This window comes from Lutra lutra, chromosome 3, assembly GCF_902655055.1.
Source record: "Lutra lutra chromosome 3, mLutLut1.2, whole genome shotgun sequence".
NCBI classification, from domain to species: Eukaryota; Metazoa; Chordata; class Mammalia; order Carnivora; family Mustelidae; genus Lutra; species Lutra lutra.
Window position 1 is genome coordinate 21,526,010 of NC_062280.1, and position 19,835 is coordinate 21,545,844.

Consider the following 19,835-nt stretch of genomic DNA (forward strand, 5'->3'; position numbering starts at 1 on the left):
ACCCTGAAAAACAAAGCCAAAAAAAAAAAAAAAAAAAAAAAAAGGTTCTTCCAACTTTATTTAAACCCGTATTTCTGAGATGTGAAGTTACATGTTCCTTCAAAGGGAAAAAATGGGAAATACTTGTGTTTCACTTAGTACAGTTTACTCATTCCGACTGCTTTGCAGTGTAACGATGGTGAATTATTTTTGTCACGAGAACTGATGTTATTTGACAGATGTTTGTTGACCATAGAGTACTGGAATTGCATGAACCAAATGGTCTGATGTAAACCAATTTTAGCAAACCATCTCCCTCCTTTGATTCAACGTTGACTTTAGCCACCAACTCCTGTGGCCACATTTAGACCTCTACCAGAAATTGCACCGCCTCCAAGATTCAAACATCCCTCTGCCCCAACCCCCTTCCTTATTCTTTGACTTCATATACTCAAGAATTCCCACTGTGAACTGTTTCTTCAGTATCCTTTCTTATCTAGCTTCAAGTCTGCCATTATAATCCTTTCATTGTGGAAACTTCCAGGCTCCTATTTCTCTCTAACTGACCTGGCAAAACTCAAGACTTTAGTGAACAACCCTTCATGTCTATGCCTCCTTCCATGTATTTGAACATGGCTGTAGAAAACCACATACATGGACATTCTGGTATTGCTATAAATTCTTGGTTAAATGGGAATCTAATGCAGTGAGAGCCGTCTCATTCTGGTTCTCTAATGAGCGTGTCATTCTACTCTTCACAGGTGTTACTTTAAACTTTCCCATCTTCAGTTGAAAGCTACATGCCCTACTTGGTTATAAAGTAGAAACAGGCCATGCTCTCATCTTCACACTACCAAATCAACAAACCTTCAGCAAGAGAGGGGATATTTTATGCATCTACTTCTAATGATCTTTTGTCACAAGGGTGGAAATATCCCCCCTCCTATCATAAGTCAATCCTTCTCCATGTTCTTTAGATTCCATCCTGACTCTTTCTCAAAATTTTCACTTTTTGGATACACTCTTTCTCTCATACAAATTTATTCCTTCCTTTCATCAAATATGGCCTGGTCATCTTCCATCTGAAAAGCCAATCAAAAGAAACCATCCAACCAAAAACCCAGCAAATAAAACCCTTCCTTGCTCCACATTCTCAGACAGCTTCAGTTACTTTACTTAACTGTGTTTTTCCCATATTGTCTCCACTTTTTAAGGTCCCATTAATTTTAATCTACTTGGATTTGACTTCTCCCTCTACCACTTAAAATTAAATATGTGATCTCTGGTCTCAAGTAAATTGTAGCTTTCTATTGATCCACATGGAGAGGGCCCTAGAGCACAAACCACATGACAGAGCTGTCTGTTCCTGAGGGAAAAAAGTTTGGCCTTTCATGACCCTAGAATGGAGCAAGGCAACACTCATCAGCCAGGGCAAGTGTCTGAAAAAGGAGTCACATATGACTGAGCAGCAGTCAGTCCTTGCAGTGGCTGGGAGATGAGTATGGTGGCCTAGTAAAGGGGATCTGGGAAGGACTCCCAAACAGGTCTGCCACAGTTAGCTTTATACATGGACTCACCTTGCATGCAATGTGGTCTCTACACAGCCAGCACTTTTTATAATATAAATAAAATAATTTCACTTTTCACGTGCTATAGACTGAGAGTTTATGACCCTCCTGCCCAATTCATGTGTTGAAACCCTAATCTCCAATGTGATGGTATTTGGAGGCGGGATCCTTGGGAGGTAACTAGGTCATGAGAATAGAGCTCTCATAATGGGATTACTGCCCTTACGTGAAGTGACATGAAAGAGCTTGCTTCTCTCTCTCTCTGAAGTGTGAGGAAACTGGTAAGAGGGCTCTCACTATAGCCCAACTATACTGGAACCCTGATCTTGGAATTCCCAGCCTCCAGAACTGTGAGAAATAAATGATTTATTCATATTTGTTAAGCATCTCCTACATGAAGTCTCATGAGATGTGGGACCATTGTCAGTTCATTCCACCAATGCCTGGTGGTATATCTGGTACATAGTAGAACATATTCAACACGCTGAATGAATAAATAAATAAATGGAAAAGTAATGAATACATCTGACATGCAAAAATCAGCGGATCAGGAAACACTCATTTTTTCCCCTAGTTATCCTTTAACAATTGTATTAAGGCTATGGACATAAAGCCATTTGATATTTCAAAATTGGTGTCCTTTGGTGCTCTCTTCTGAGATCATAGAGCTTGATAGATCCTCTCTCATTAACCCTTACACAACCCTGTCATTTATGTGGCATTGACTTGCCCAGTTTTTAGAGAAATTTGGATAAAGAGAAGTTAATTAATGGGCTTACAATAGAATCAGTTTATGACAGAGCTAGGGAAAGAATTATCCTCCACTTCTTGACTAGTTTAGCATGTTACACACTTGTTAGTAGTTACAGAAAATATGTTGGGGATGAATCCACATCAGTAGGTTTGTGAAACTGGAAACTTGCTTCTGAAAGGGATTACTGCAAATTTTCCTCCTCTGCACATAGAACACTTGATGAGATACATCTTTAGGCCATAAACTCTTTTTTCATGATCATTATTAATCTCTCTCAATTTCCTTATGAGAAAATGATACAGACAAATATATGTTAATAACTTAGCTGCTGTGATAGAACGAATTCATGTCAAAGCTCCATTCTGGGATTTCTAGTTGACTTTCATAAACACAGCTATGTTTTTCTTCCTCATTTGGAGAACAGCTTATATGTTTAATATTAAAAATTCCAATTCTGTTGATTGCTAAGACTTAAAACACATCAAAGGAAGATTACTCAGGATGCTTTGAGTCCTTCTAGGGAAACATTTTGTATAACATTTTACTTAACTCTTTTTATATCATTCATATGTGTAAATATTACATATGAATCATATAAATGATTTTAAATATTTAACATATTTTTAAAGCCAGAAATTATTTTCAACTGGCTTCATTTAGAAATTCACTTATGCTAGTTTGAGAGTATAGATATTCCTTGAAGTAGAAAATTACATCAGACTTGAAATATAATTGCAAATAAAATTTGGAGCATATTTCTGCTGGTTAATTTAAAGTGTGTATACTATTCTGAAGTATAATACATTAAGTGTGTAAAAGAACAGTTGTCATACTTCATCTTGAAATTTATTAACATATTTAGGACATTTGTTTACTGAGGAAATATGTTAATTTGGAGAATTTTTTTATTGACTTGTCCAGCACTTTTTTTTTTCTATCCCCATATTATTTCTAGGTCAGGTGATTCAGTAAGGCCTCTAATTCTATTGGTATTAGAATATGACCTGTCTCCTGGACTTTGAAGCTGTGTCTTTTCTTCAGAGAAGATAAGGAAAAGTGTCTTATCTTAAGTCTGGAAGAAACACGGAGTCCAGTATCAAGGTAGTGGAGTAGTTATTTTCCCAGACATACATAGCACAGGGTTTTCAAGCCTGAAGAAAAAGATTAATCTCCTTAAAAAAGGACTTTGCTAACTTGAACCTGGACATGGCAATCCCATTTCCAACCACCCTGTGTATAAGCTTTAACAGACAAAAGTTTGTTTACTTTGACTTTAGTTTTCATCTTTTCTTAGCTGCTCATATTCAAGATTTGGAAAAGAAGAAACAGTGGTGAGCTGGATTCTGGATTTGGATTCTGATGAGGTGTTCTTGAGAAATCTTGTTATTACTGACTTTTTAAACTTTTGTAACTGTAATATAACTGGTCTGAGGCCTTACTTTACTCTCTGTGGTTTAGTGATTATATTCTGGTATTCCTATTTGGTGTAAGGGTAGGCTATAGATTTATAATTTCATGAGTATTTGAGGTTTTATTTATTTTAAAGCTTGCTGTTTTTTATATTATGCCTTACCTGGTCGTAGCATTCAGTATTAGTCTAAATTCCTTTAAAATAGAGTTTTACATGAATTTTTCTTTCATGTGTTTTCAGAAAGCATTTGTTTTTCCTGAAGGAATTAATGTGAGATTTCATGCTTTATACCTCGTTTTTATAGTCACACATGCAGTGGCTACTTACAGTTTTACTCTAGTTAATTTGTTCAGTGTTGATCACTAGACCCTTTAGCAAAATTTGGCTGGTAAAAAAGTGTGATTCTTTTTTTCCCCTTGAGAAGTTGGATCTAAAGTATTGCTTAGGGTGTGGGTCGATTCCTTTGGGATATGAAAGATGACATGAGGGCTTTCTGTTTTGTAAAGTACATTAGTGGGTGATCACATTTCATCCTGGGAGAGCTGCTAGAGAGGAATATGGATTTGGCCTGTTATGCTAGGGTTTTGTGGGTCTTGAATTCTCTTTTTTTATTCTTTACTATTTGATCTTGAGAGTAGAAAATGTATATCATGTCTCTATTAAAGAATAAGCCTGAAATGCTTTTCAAGAGCAAGCTTTGGGGGTTCAAGTCTGTATTTGAGTTTTATTTGTATTCTAGGATTTAGCACTATGTTTGGGACATAAAAGACCTTCAATAAATGTTGAAAAAAGGAATTAGAGAGACTCGGTTATCACTTAAGTCTTATGTGACCCATGAAAGGTCACAGTTGATACTATTTCCAACTTGTTGGTGGAAAACCGAGACAATGGAGAAAGGAATTTAGGATCTCACAATATGAATGAGGCATAAGGAGCCCAAAGCTGTGGGAAGGTGTATGTGTTGTATTTTTAGCTTTGCACCATAGTCAATAAGCTATGTGGAGCTATTTCGGTGCATGACATAAAAGTCCGTGAATAGCAACTTAACTTTATGATACAGATAGGATATACATGCAATTCATAAAGTCCGATTTCACATGGCTTTGAAGGGTTGACCGGATATGGACACATTGAGAAAATTAATCTAACAAACAGTTGTCGTCAAATTCCTTCATCAGGTAAAATATTGCATCATCTTATGTTGACCAAATGATTCACAAACTGTGTAATTAATTATTCTTCCTAGTTTTCTCAGTCAGCTCCATTTTAGAGAAAACTTCAGTGAGCTTTGACACTGTGGGCAGTGTGTCAGGCCCCTGTGAAAACTGTTTACATATTTTAAATATATTGTTTGGTAATTGTCTATTCCCCCTTTGACTTCTCTCTTTTCTTGTTCCCTATAAGATCTTGGTCCCTGTATCTCTCTTTTCTTGTTCTATCATGTTTTAAGTATGTCCTTTGGTGAAATCTGTGTGGCAGGATGAGGAAGAGAAGGGAAACGAGTAGCAGAGATGGAGAGTATGAAGCCACTTTGGATTTCAGCCAGTGACTGTAGCTGAAGGATGGGAGAAAAACATCACAGCAGACCTGGACCCTCCTACTGAGAGGCTCTAGTCTCTGCCAGGAGTCAGGCTGGACCCTCGGTGTTAATTTCTTTTGTTTTATATTTGCATATAGCTCAACCTTCAGTGTTCAAGAGTCATCTTGGCTTGTTACCATACCTCCCCCACATCATGTTTGCCTAAAAGCTGGGCCAGAAACTCTACTTATAAACCCCAAGGATGGAAAATAACAGTTAAAAAAAAAACGTTGGTGCTCGATAGACGTATTTGCCAAGATTATGTCAGTTGTTATTATAAACAGCTTTTATTTAAATATAAACATTATTTTTAAAAAACATTTTTTCTTTAAAAGACTGATTATCATTAAAATTGACTCTGGCCTCTAAGCAGAGAGTTAGCTCTAAAGACAATTTGCAAAAAATGCAGACAATTCAGGATTTTAATTTTGGATTATTAAAAAAGTTTATTTTCAGATTTGAGTACTCTTTTCTCAGTTCACCGTGATATTTCATCTTACTTTTAAGCATGATCAAGATAAGAATTGGGATACCTTCACAGTATAGAAATTTCTCATTTTTCTTATCTGCTATGTTAAAAATGAGAGAAAATGAGAGTGATATAGCCTAGTGGATAACAATTCTTTTAGCTAGCGTCACAGAATGATCATTAGATCATAGGTGCTCTGATCTCCATGTGAACGGGCAAGTTAAACTATACTCCTGAAAGACCTTAGTTGAAGGTTTCAGTAACTTTCATCAGGTTTTAAGCCTTTGAAACTTATATGAATATAAATATAAGAAAAAAATCATATCCCAATAAAAGACCTTTTCAGGCTTATCACACAATAAATTTATCTTGAGGATGTGCAATTCTATTTGGAGAAGAGCTAGATATATTTTTGAGAGAATCCTTGGTTTTTGTTGGAAATAGCAATATTTTATAACTAACCTATGTTCCTGAGGACCTTGTATCTCTCTCTGTTTTGTTACAATAGGGAAATATTGATTAATTAATCAATACTAATTAATCCTGTTAATTAATAGTAGAAAAATACACATTTATAGACAAGTGACTTTTGATTCAGTCTTTAATAATTTGAGGAATGCAGTTACCATATTTAGTACAAATATTATTCTAACCTGACAACACTTTCTTTTTCCAAGTTATATATTAGTGTACCATCCAGAGTAACTAACATAATACTGAAACTTCTTCCAATATACAACCATATTTTTTCATTTATCTTACTTTTTATAATATGTTTAATCACTCTTTTTTAAGGATTTTTATTATTAGTGTTTGACCTCAGTTTCTAATCCCAATTAGCTTTTAAAAATAAATTTTTGGAACCTTGGCACAGTCCTTAACTTTTGAATGCTCAGTCTTCACTTTCTGGTCCATGAAGTTTTCAAAAATATTCTCTAGAAATAATCAGTTTCCTAATGAGAGTTCAGATAGCAGCAACGTTACTTATCTTCCTCTTCCTATCAGCTGAGGATGATCTCAGTGAGGTCAAGTATAAGTTAAAAAATAAATGACATAAAATAAACAATACCAGAATAAAACATTTAATTCTTCAACACCCAAGTGTGCCAGGAGTTTAAATCCAAGTAGGCACTTTAAAAAAAAAAAAAAATTTATTTATTTATTTGACAGAGATTACAAGTAGGCAGAGAGAGTGAGAGGGAAGCAGGCTCCCTGCTGAGCAGAGAGCCCAATGACAGACTCGATCCCAGGACCCTGAGATCATGACCTGAGCCGAAGGCAGCGGCTTAACCCACTGAGCCACCCAGGTGCCCCCAAGTAGGCACTTTTGACTGTGCAGAATTAAAGGATCAGGATGCTGGCTTCTTTTTCTTTATCCTTCTCTTCTTCCTCCCATTTTCCATCTCTTTCTTGTTTTTTTCCCTCTAGAGCATTATTTTTCAGCAAAAAAAATTAACTTTGATAAAATAAAAAGGACACCCTGTCTTTCAGTAACTCAACTCAAGAATCTAATCTGGAAGAAGAAATAGCTGTATGGTCCAATCATGAGAATTTGCAATGGTACTTAGGAAGATGGAACTTTATTGTTTATGACAGCAGTTTAGGAGGACAGAATACATCTTCCTGGACCAAATTCTCCTGAAAATAGGAGGCCGGGGAAGAAATCAGATTACTCTAACAAACGTAATATAAAAGGGTGTGGAGTATGAATGTGCGTGGGTGACCTGTTTTTAGTCAAAAAAGAAAAAAGTCTTCTACGTCATTTCAATGTAATCTGCTGTCCTTTACTTCATGAAGTCGGTAACTTCAAGACATGTTGCACAACTTGCTTCTTTGTGATCCTCAAAAATGTTTAATTTAAAGAGGGTCCAATACTCTCCTAGCACATGACCTGGATTACCATAGATAACCCCTCCTGATGGCCAGCTTTGCTCTTTAGAGCCTTGCAAAATCATTTGTGTTTACCCTCAACAAATGTTAAGAAAACAAGCTTGTCAGAGCTGGTTTGATCTGTTCAGCACATTAGAAGATGATTTTGATGCAATGATAATTATTGTGCAAAAAAGGCTGATGATGAATTAAATTTTTTAGCTTAGAAATATTTCACTTTTGGGCGCCTGGGTGGCTCAGTGGGTTAAGCCGCTGCCTTCGGCTCAGGTCATGATCTCAGGGTCCTGGGATCGAGTCCCACATCGGGCTCTCTGCTCAGCGGGAAGCCTGCTTCCCTCTCTCTCTCTGCCTGCCTCTCCGTCTACTTGTGATCTCTCTCTGTCAAATAAATAAATAAAATCTTTAAAAAAAATAAAAAAATAAAAAAAATAAAGAAATATTTCACTTTTTAGAATGACAGTTGCCTGATGATTTGGTCACTTTATTTTATGCAATTTATGCTGTAGCCATGTTTAGGACAAATTTTAAGAAAATGTTTAGGCCAACATTAAGTGTAGAGTTTGATTGATATAATTTATGTAGTTTGTTTCACAAACTGTGCCATCATTTGCAAATTTTTTTCTACTTAAACATAGTAATTGTTCAGAACTACAGACTTTAGTTCTAGTATTAAATAACTCAAAATAATGAGTTGACTTTGGCTCATTTAGATATTTATTTCTTATATCTATAAAACAAAGGAATTGAAAAGATGATTTTAAAGATCCTTTCAGCTATATAAAACCATCTATCTGCATACATTTTTTTTAAAGATTTTATTTATTTATTTGACAGACAGGGATCACAAGTAGGCAGAGAGGCAGGTAGAGAGAGATAGACGGAGAAGCAGGCTCCCCGCGGAGCAGAAAGCCCGATGTGGGGTTTGATCCCAGGACCCTGGGATCATGACCTGAGCTAAAGGCAGAGGCCTTAACCCACTGAGCTACCCAGGCACCCCTCTATGTACATTTTTATATTCTGTTTGAGGAGTACTTAAACAACATATTTTAAAAGTGTTTTCATTTCCCATAAAGCATCTTTCATCAGAAAAAAATACTGTTTCCTGATGTACAGTGTCTGATACATGGAAAGTATTCAGTAAATACTTCCTGAATTAGTTATTCTTTGAGCAATTCTAGACTTTATAAATAATTGTGAAAATTCAATGGTATTCAATTATCCAGGTTCTGGAATATGGAACTTCAAGCAATAGATGTAAGATAGAAAGATATAAGGTAGCCTTTGCTATTTTAGGTAAGTCTAGCTGAATCAGTTAGCCACCAAGAAGTATGGCTCCCTGGCCAGTTGGTTCTATGAGACAGATCACTGGAAAAAATGTACAGTTTTACTTCTATGTTACCATCTTTATTTCTTATATTATTTTAATTTTAAACATAAAAATAAATCAGGAAAGTTATGGATACTTTCTTCTCATTATTTGATTTTTATTGAAGTTATATTTTACTAATTTCCCAGTAATGTCATAGTATTTTTGAGCATTGCTACCTCTACAATCATGTAGTCTTCCTATGAAATTGATCTTATTTTGCCTACCCTTTCTAAGTCATTTCATGTTGCTGCCTCTGTCTGTCCCAGATATAACTGACATGCTGGAAAGAGGATGGACGTTGCCTAAGAGCTGGGTTTGGATCTTGGCTTTACAGTTTGTTACCTTTGTGAGCTTGGACAAGCTACTTAACTCTCTGGGACTCACTCACTCACCAACTCTGTGATATGGGGATGGTGTTAGCTATGTTCAGTACAGAGACTGCTTTAAAGATTAGCAAATAATGTATACCAAGTACCTAGCCCAGCACTTAGTAGGTGCTCCACAAAAGACAAGTACCTCCACTTTCAGGCAAGATCATATTTATCATCATTGGAGCCATTAAAATGGGTTTATTTAAATACTTATTTACACATATTGACATAATAGCAAGTCATGTGTATATCTCCCTAGATATAGGTATATGCTAATATATTATAGTTATAAATTCCAATGTTTTAACTTCTATTGTTAATGTTATATATTGTTAATATATAAGAATTGTTCTTATATATTAACTACTAACTGCGTCTATTTTAGGGGGGACTTTCAAGAGGATTGGAAATTTCAATTAGGAATCTTGCATGACATGATTTTAAATTTAATAGTCATCTTATTGTCAGAATTCTACTTTTAGTATTTTAAGTTATTTAATATTTAATTTTCTAATGAACTTTGAGGTTTTTTTTTCTTAATCTTACTCTAAGTTCTGCCATATATGGCTTTGATAATAACAACTTACTATAACCAACTCTGGGCAGCCTGCTATGTTTTAGGACTGCTACATATGCTTTTTGGCCTACTTCCATATAATATACAATATAGAATCTGTCCTCCATAGCTCATATTTGCAGTTTGCTTTTCTCCCCACTTTTGGACCAAATTACACTTGACCTCACTTTGCTTGCACTTTACTCTGTTTGTGTTTGACTATGTCTTTAATTTGCCAAGGTCACTGTGAATTCTGAATCAACTTTCTACAGCATTGTCCACTCTGTTATCATCCCATAAATACATAAAAAGCTTGGTTTACTTACTGGCTAATTCACTGTATCCTTTTACATTTATACACGTTCTCCAGCAGATGTGTATGCACCTAATCCTGGTCTCGAATAGGTGCTCAGTGCTCTTGAATTAAAGTAGGTTGCATCTAACATTTCTTTCAAGTGGGGTCTCATTTATGGTAGCTTTTTTATTATCCCAGGATATAAATCACATGTGCCTTGGATTTTACCTGTGAAACCATTTTTACAAAGCCTCTTTTTCTGCTTCATTTTGCATTTTCCTTTGTATCACTTCAACCTTTATGTTATCAAATGGTAGTCTGAGAAACACATTCATGAAAACCGGTCCCTCACTCTCTATCCTTCTAAATGCCAATTGGATCTTAATGAATGTGTCTGTCTTGATTGGGTTTCCAAAGACATCTTATTTTTAAAAATTCCATCATCTAATAACCTAATATCTGTCTATTGTTATTACTGATAAACCTTCTCTCTGCCAAGCTTTACTTTATCTACCAGTTCTGGTTTTTGCAATGAGAGAAAGTATATGTCTTTTATGCGGGTACAAATCCACATCACTTTCCTTGAAAGAGTAGCTTTTTTTGTCCATATCCTTACTTGCAATGGTGTTCCTTGCTCTATTAGACTAATAAAAGTCAGAATTGAAACATAATAATCATTTCTACCTTTTGCATTCTAGTTTCTGGCATCCCTACTCAAACACAAAGTAGAAATTTCTTTTTTTGGAGGTGTTACCTCATCTTCTTTTACTCTGACTTTGTTTGCTCTGCAGACATACCTTGCATCTTTCTTTAAATTTATCTCTTCAAAATAGCCTTTTGTAGAATTCTTAACTGACAGTTCTTTTTTCCTCTTCCTGAACATCTTTATTTCCTTCTATTCATTGACACAATTTTGTTTCTGCTTAAATAAGTTTAATGGATCAGGCAAGAACTCAGTACACAGGAATCCATTCATTTATTCAATCATTTTTCCAGAAGTGCCCCTTGCATGTCTGTTCTGTTAAAGACTTTTTGATAGATGTATCACTTTCTTAGCATTGCCATAGATTCATTACCTAGCAAGACACACTTCAAGAGGGCAATTGGCAGTTTTTGTATTTTTTACAAAGGAATTACTAACACCATTATTTTCTTTATGTTCCCATGCTTGTGGCCTTTCATCTAGGATGAGCTGGTCTCATTTTTTCCAGTTGGAAGCAGATCCTCCCTTGTTTATGTCAGTGGATCACCCAAATGAAGAAGATATTGAAATTAGTACAAGTACTAATATAGGTGGTCAGTCAGTGTTACTTGATGTTCCTTTTAAGAAATATTCTTGATCTTTAAGCAGAATGAATTTAGTGATGGGGACAAAAAGATGTTAAAAAAAAAAAAAGAAAAAAGAGTACTTACAAAAAGCACGTGGAACTTTTTGACCTCACTAGTAATTTAAAATTTAAATGAAAGCAAAATACCAGTTTCTGTGCTTAGATAAACAAATAAAAGATAATGCCTGATGTTGGCAAGGTGTGTTGAGAGGGACACCCATACACTGCAATCGGTATATAGATGAGTATACTCTCTTTGGAGAGAAATTTGGCAATAGTGACAAAAAATGGCAATACTGATATATACCGTAGCAACAATAGAAGCAATGAAAATCAGATATTTTACAGCTCTCTCAGTTAAGGTCTTAAAAGAACATGCAATAACATTGAATGTACTCTTGATATAATATTACCTCACAAAAGTATAATGCAAGTTGGTCACAGTTTCAAAACTATGACCCTTTCATGGGAATAAGAAGAAGGTACTCTAAAATGGTAACAGACTTTATGTTTGGGGAGTGGACTGTTATCTGTTTTTTCATATTTAAAAAAATTTAAAATAGTAAATGAAACAAATATCACCTAGTACTTGATTTAGTAGCATTCTTAATACCAGATATCCCAATGACAGATTTGTCAAATTAAGTACTCTCAGAAATTTGGAAGGCTGAATGTTTCATTTCTCTTAAGAAATGATAAATTATTACTAGTTAAAGATACTTTTCTTCTCTCTCTATTCCTTCCCCACTTTTTCTTTATTCATATATATGTATATATAATATACACATATATTATATGTACATATATAATATATGTAGAGATATATATACATGTATATGTACATATACATACATATAGACATATATACATATGTATATGTATATATACATACAGACAGACATATATATACATATATAGACACATATATACATATATGTCTGTATCTACAGACATATATGTATATATATCTCCACAAGGCATTTTCCAATTTATGGAAGAAATAAAATACTTTCTCAGCATTAGATAAAAATGTTCAAGAGTCACAATCCAACCAAATAGAGATATGCGTGGTTTAATAATTTTTAATGTTGTGTATGAGATTGTGCAGGGGCAAGTAGCTCAGTGCGTAAATAGTTGTTAACTGTGATAAATGTATCAATAGAAAAGAAGGGCTGAATTTGTATAAAATATTTCTCTTTTTGAGTGAGCACCTTATAAGATTAAAGGATTTGTATCTTGGCTCATACAGAATACATTTCAAATGCACAGATTTCCCCAGGTCCCTGTGTGTACACGCATGCCTGCCTGTCACTATGTTCAGCTGTGCGCAGACAGCCTGCAGGAGGGGAGGACCACGTAAATGCTATCAGAGGGGGAAAAAAAATCATTCCAACCTGAAAAATACTTTCTTTTGAAATGCTTTGATAAAATGTCTTTCATAAAAGTATAATATATTTCCACTAAATTTTTCATCTCTAGCTTTAATGTTTGCTACCAATCAGCTCTTATCATCTCATCCCTTTGATCTATCCTGATGTAAACTCCCTCACTAACAATATTTTTTTTTTCAGTTTGTTTGTACATTTCAGTCTGTCTTGAACACTCAAATCTGAAAATACTCACCATTTTATTTATTGGTCTTTCCAATTTCCAAGATGATTGTAGAATCATGAGAGATGAATTTCCTAAGTCTCTAATTCAGAATACTTAAAAAGAAATCCTAAATCTTCTACCTTTCTTCTTTCATTCTGATGACTGGAAACAGGTGCCAGAGGCTACATCCAGGGTCTTTTACTGACCCAAATGAAAGCCCATTACAACTCTCAGGCCTACATTTTTCTTTAGACTTTGGAGTCATGGAATTATGTCCTACAGTTGAAGATAACTCTCTGGAAAACCATGTTTAGTTCATCATGCTTTTGGCTAACTGTTATAAATGGTTACAAAGCTACTTATTTTCCTTATCCAAACTCTGAAGTCCTCAGTACCCTAGCTGTCATATTCAATCGAAATGCAAGGAAGGAAGGGAGAAAATATACCTCAATGTTTACTGTGGGAATGGGCCATGACTCTGGGTAATGAGCAGTGGGACTGTGACTGATTTAAATTTATTCTGCATTTTAAAAAATTTTCCATAATAAGTATAAATATGTCATTGTTCTAAGGAGAGAAAGATAAGCCTCACTATAGATCTATATCAATATCAATATTAATATTGGTATATATATATAGAGAGAGACAGAGACATAAACACAAGGTGTGAGACTAAGGTCTAATAGAGAATTAGACTAAGCCAGTAAGTAGTAAGTACTGTTTTTAAATTTTAAAAACAGTAAGTACTGTTTTTCTTCTACCAGTTTCAACATTCTCCATTTTATTTTTTCCAATTCATTCTTTCTTTCACACAAATTCCATCTCTGTTCAAATACTTCCATGACTACCATGAACAGTATTTATGAATTAAGGCCACCCATTTTAAGGCACAGAAAGTCTCCCATGTTTTGGCTCCTGTTCACTTTCCCACACTATACCTGCCTCTAGGCTTCCCCAGGCTGTGTCAGCTTCCCCCCCACCATATGCCATATGATTTTCATATGTAAGCTTTGCTCATGCCATCCCTTGTGTGTGTGTGTTTTTTTTCCCCCTTTCATCTACTTGGTGAACTCTCATGCATCCTTCAGGGTAACATAATTCCATACTTAAATTTTACTGGACATAAGCAAGGGTGTGTTTCTTTCTTTCTCTCTTTCTTCCTTTCCTTCCTTCTCTGTATTTTTCCATTGCAGTTGGACATACTACCATAACATTATTTATTTTATTAATTACTTATATACACTAGAGTGAGACTATTTTTTTCCATTTTCTATCACCAGGTACCATGAAGTCTTTGGCTTCAGAGAATGTTTATACAAAATGCATTAAGTAAGACAGAAGACTGAACTTAAACTTTGTTCCTCTTTTAAAAAAAACCAAGTCCTCCTCACTTCCCTAGTTCTGGCACTCATCTTATCCACGTGGAGTTTACAATTTCTACGCTATTCTATGCCATCTTTTTCATTATGGGAAGCCCTGGGAGGGAGCCTTCATTTCTTGGCCTCCTATGCAGGGATACCAAAGGATGATGGTATAGCGCTTCCTGATCTACACAGGCATGTGCCTGACATGAGCACTTCCACAAGCCAATGAGACCCTTTGCCTACCTGATTAAGCATGGGATTGAAGGGCTCCATGAGTGCATTTTGCCCTAATTGAAGCACAATGGCTCAAGAATTTTATAAATGTGACATTTTGAAAACTAAAAGATCTTGACTTAGGAATAGTACTTACACGTAAATCAATGCTTGCTCATGTTTCATAGACTTTTTATGAATCTTATAACTCTTAAGAGAGATATAAACAGGCTACTTGGCTCCAGCTGTGTTTTACTTAATATTACCGATTGCTTTAAAATGTGGAATACAAAACAATGCCGTAGTAAGCATGTCATCTATTACCTTATTAACTCAAAAAAGAACAATCTATATTTATGGAGAAAAGTTCATTCTGATGTAATTTTTACTACATGTGGTTTGTGTCATCTTTTTTCTAAGATGAAGAAAATGGCAGTTCTTCGGGTTGCTTTGGGAATCCCAAATCTCTTTTGAGGCAAAATAGGCATCACATCTCGGGGCACCTGGGCGGCTCAGTGGGTTAAGCCGCTGCCTTCGGCTCAGGTCATGATCCCAGGTCCTGGGATCGAGCCCCGCATCGGGCTTTCTGCTCAGCAGGGAGCCTGCTTCCTCCTCTCTCTCTGCCTGCCTCTCTGCCTGCTTGTGATCTCTCTGTCAAATAAATAAATAAAATCTTAAAAAAAAAATAGGCATCACATCTAACACTGGTAAAAGCCTTTGATCTTTGGCATTATTAGAAAGTTACTACTCTTTAGGGTGAGATTCCTAAGGTTATCCACTGTGTCTAGGTCATTCTATTCAGCTGCATAAGCAGTTCCTTTGATGGATGACTGGTTTTCTACAACGCTAGCCTTATCTCAGCAGGAGAAGGTAGTGTTTGATGTGTTGCAATTTGTATTACATGTCCATAGAACATCTCCGGACATTACCTCAGGAGGAGGGGTTAAGAGAAGGAGGAGCTGTGGCTGAAGACATTTAATGACAGAATGAATGGAAATTCAGATTGCTGTGCAGTCAGCCTTAAACACCGACTGCACCCCCCATCTTTCTTTCACATTAATTTAAAAAATCTTATAACAAAATTCTCATAAATATATATAATTTTATTTAATTGTAGTCACAAATCAACATCTTCAAAATGACGAGGATTTTGACAGCTTGCAAAGTGGTAAAGACCCTGAAGACTGGTTTTGGTTTTACCAATGTGACCGCACACCATCAATGGAAATTTTCAAGACCTGGCGTCAGGCTCCTTTCTGTCAAGGTAACATTCCCATATTTATTGTTTCTGATAAAATCATATGGAGTGTAGTTTAGCATGAAGCAAAGGTGTCACTTAGGAAGCAAATACAGATTTGCGTGTAGTTCTGAAGTGCTAACGTATTAATATTGGCTTTAATATTGAATCGACTGGGTTTAATAAATGTTCATTTTCAACTCTTCTGAGTAAAATTATGGCAGTTTTCAACCAATGTCAAGAAGGGTCACAATTCCTGTGAATATGTAAAATGTAAGTGTTCTGTTTAGGAAACAATGACTTTTAAAGGCTACCAGGGCTCGCTCTGTCTGTACAGTCACTATTGTACACAGCTAGGGTTCAAACATGAAGTTGTTTCCATGTTCATGAGCCACAGCACAGAAGGTAATTTGTTAAGCTCTGCTTTACTGGCTCACTGTAAGTTTTTCTGTTTTGAAACATCATTTTTTAGGAAAAAATTTCAGAAGGAAAATATCTACATAATTCTGGTATTTGTTAACCATGATGTAGACCATTTCTTTACTTTTTTCTTTTCCCTCTTAGCCACATTTGGGAGTCCACATTTATTATTTTTATTTTGCAAATTAAGACTTTGAGGCGATTAGAAGCTGATAATTCTGTCCCTATGAATGTATTTATAGCTGAAAAGCAGGTCTGGGAAGAGAACATGAAGTGTTCTCCCCTACTCCCACCATTGGATTATGAAATTCCAGTAGGAACGTCGGTTCCTTCCTATAACTTTATTAAGGTATTTACTACCAGAGGTATCTGAAATTACTCCATGGGAACTTTGCCAATGAAAAACATTTTTAGTGAATATAAAGTTCAAGTAATCACAGTAGCTTTAAATAGATTTCTTCTTTAGTAGTAAGAGCTATAAAAAGTGAAGTAGAAAAAACCCAAAACAACCCTTATCTGTTAATGTAAAAATAGGTCCTAATAGTTTTGAGTGTTTTGCTAATACTTTGTATGCTCGCTGGGTTGACTGAAAACACTCCAAATGCTTCCTCAGCTTCCATTTCTTAGATTGCTCAAGTCAGGATTCAGTATGGTATTTAGCCCTGAGTGACATCTGTAGGGCTCAACCGTGCCTGTTGGTCTTTGTGGTCTCCAGTGACAGAGTGGGGAAAGAATAGGAGTAGAAAGAAAGGAAGAGAGAGGGAGATAGAAAGAGACAGAGGTGAGGAGTGAGAAGGGGGAGGGAGAGCGAAATAGAGACAGACAGAGAGAGAGAAATAACACAAGATCTCAAGAGAAACTATCAGAAACTACCACTTTAAAATTAAGAAACCTAGAAACAACCATTTTCTTGGATTCAGTTTAATTACAACAAGAGAGCCAGAAAGGAGATATGTTCTAAACCATCATCAAATATGCAGTGAATAGACACAAACTCTGAGAGTGAATATTAGTTTTAGTTCAGTGTTAGCAGTATCTCAAGGGTACTCATATATCACTGCAGAGAGAATAGATAGTAATGAAAGTAATGCCGTTTATAGTTAGATGTGTCTTCTAAGACTGCAAAGTTGTCTCCCTTGGAATATCTTTTTCTTCTTCTTCTTTTTTTTTAATTTTATTTTTTATAAACATATAATATATTTTTATCCCCAGGGGTACAGGTCTGTGAATCGCCAGGTTTACACACTTCACAGCACTCACCATAGCACATACCCTCCCCAATGTCCATAACCCCACCCCCCCTCTCCTAACCCCCCTCTCCCCATCAACCCTCAGTTTGTTTTGTGAGATTAAGAGTCACTTATGGTTTGTCTCCCTTCCAACCCCATCTTGTTTCATTTACTCTTCTCCTACCCCCTTAACCCCCCATGTTACATCTCCTCTCCCTCATATCAGGAAGATCATATGATAGCTGTCTTTCTCCGATTGACTTATTTCACTAAGCATGATACCCTCTAGTTCCATCCACGTCGTCACAATTGGCAAGATTTCATTTCTTTTGATGGCTGCATAGTATTCCATTGTATATATATACCACATCTTCTTTATCTGGAATATGTTTTTCTTCTTACAAAAATAGGTAGGCAGGGATAGGTGTAGCTCCATCCAACACCAGAAAAAGAGAAATTGAGTGACTAGTTGAAATGGCATAGATCTGACGGAGATTAGAAGCCACTTCTCCATGATCCTAATAAGTGCTCTGTATGATTCCAACCACAACCACAACAAAATGATTTAATTATATGGATGGACTACAGTGAAAGTAGTTCTTCTAGCTCAAAGTGGTATATATGTGTTAAAGGTCTGCCAAAGTTCATAGCTAAGAATGACAAATTTGTAAGAGGAATAAGCCATCATTTCGTGATGTAGAAGTCATTACTCACACTCAGTCATTACTGGCCAGAGTTTTGGAGGAAAGCCAGGCATGAAAAATAGAAGTTCTTGAACTTCACAATAACAAATTAAAATTCCATGCAGCAGTCCAAGGGGGCTTGTGTTTTATTCACTTATTTTGGAACAGTCCTCTACCTACTTTTCTTCCTGCCTTCACTTTTAAAACTCAACTCTCCTAGGAAGTTATATCCAAATTTCTTCTTTTTAGATGGACATCACCTAAAAATTATTAGGATGTGGTTACATAATGGTCAGTGAAGAGCAGTGAGAATAGTCACTAAAGGTTAGTGGCATTATCGTTAGGTATAGCTAATAAATAGATTGCAGAAGATAGCCTGTGGGCAGATCTATAAGCAATGCCCTATAAATTAGTTGCCTTTTCAATGGCTTTGGAGGTCACTTTTCTTGTCCCATTAGTGACAGAGTGGGCTTGACGACAGCAGTGACGCACTTGTAGTTTTATGTGGCCCTTTCTTGTGTATTTGTTTGTGGCCAATATTTACAAAGTGTAGCTTGCCAATAGACACAGTTGTATTTCTCTTATAGGAAAGAGGTAGGAATTTTAAGGTGCTCTACATTTAAAGGACTTAGATATCAAGGATATACATGATCAACAGCCAGATCATGTGGAAGTTTCAGAGACCTCAATCTTTTTCTACTAGGGTAGAAAATGTTCAGTGCTCACTATTACATTTGGCCAGTTGTAGCATGTAGTGGAAAATGCACTGGGTGGGAAATAAAAAGATCTGGATTCTAAACCCTTTTGTGCATTTATTAATTCTCTGAACTTGGTTAAGTCACAGGTCTTCTTTGAACCTAAATTTTGTCATCGGTAGTGTAGAAACAGTTCTTGACTTACTCAAAGGATTATGTGACTATTACATACAATCAGTGCTTAAAAATCTATAAGATACTGGGGTACCTGGGTGGTTCAGTCAGTCATGTGTCTGACTTTGGCTCAGATTATGATCTCAGAGTCCTGGGATCAAGCCCCATCTCCAGTCTGTGTCTAGCAGGGAGTCTGCTTGTCCTTTTTTCTCTCCTTCTACCCCTCCCCCATTCATAGTGGCTCTCAAATAAATAAGTAAAATCTTCAAAAAATAATCTATAAAATACTGTAAAAGCAAACCCTGGATACTTAAGATTTTATGTATTTATTTTAGGAGAGAGAGAGTGTGAGGAAGCAGGGATAAGAACAGAGCAGGAGGGAGGGGGAGAACCTGAAGCAGAATCCATGCTCAATGCAGAGCCCAACATGGTGCTCCATCTCATGACCACGAAATCACAACCTGAGCAGAAACCAAGAGTCGGACATTTAATTGACTGAACCACTTGGGCACTCCAAGCCTTAGATACTAAAAAAAAAAAAAAAATTCTGTCCTACACATTTTAGTAGAAGGACTTAGTAGACACATTAGTTTTTCATTCAAATTATTCAACTTATTTCATTCAAAATAATTTCATTCAAATTATTACAATGACAAAA

The 19,835-nt window shown here is 35.8% G+C and overlaps 1 protein-coding gene across 4 annotated transcripts in view; it reads left to right on the top strand.

The window, feature by feature from the left end:
- Nucleotides 1-3,321: 3,321 nt before the first annotated feature.
- The window catches only part of CPS1 (carbamoyl-phosphate synthase 1), a 137,840-nt gene continuing 121,326 nt past the window's right edge, over nt 3,322-19,835 (top strand). Inside the window, exons 1-2 of one of the 4 annotated variants that reach the window (XM_047721302.1) lie at nt 3,322-3,402; nt 15,857-16,003. In XM_047721302.1, coding sequence (XP_047577258.1) covers nt 15,878-16,003 — 126 coding nt within the window. In that variant the 5' untranslated portion in view covers nt 3,322-3,402; nt 15,857-15,877. Of the gene's footprint in view, nt 3,403-3,452; nt 3,666-4,817; nt 4,891-15,856; nt 16,004-19,835 lie in introns of those variants that run through there. The other 3 variants (XM_047721300.1, XM_047721299.1, XM_047721301.1) reach the window with 3 other exon arrangements.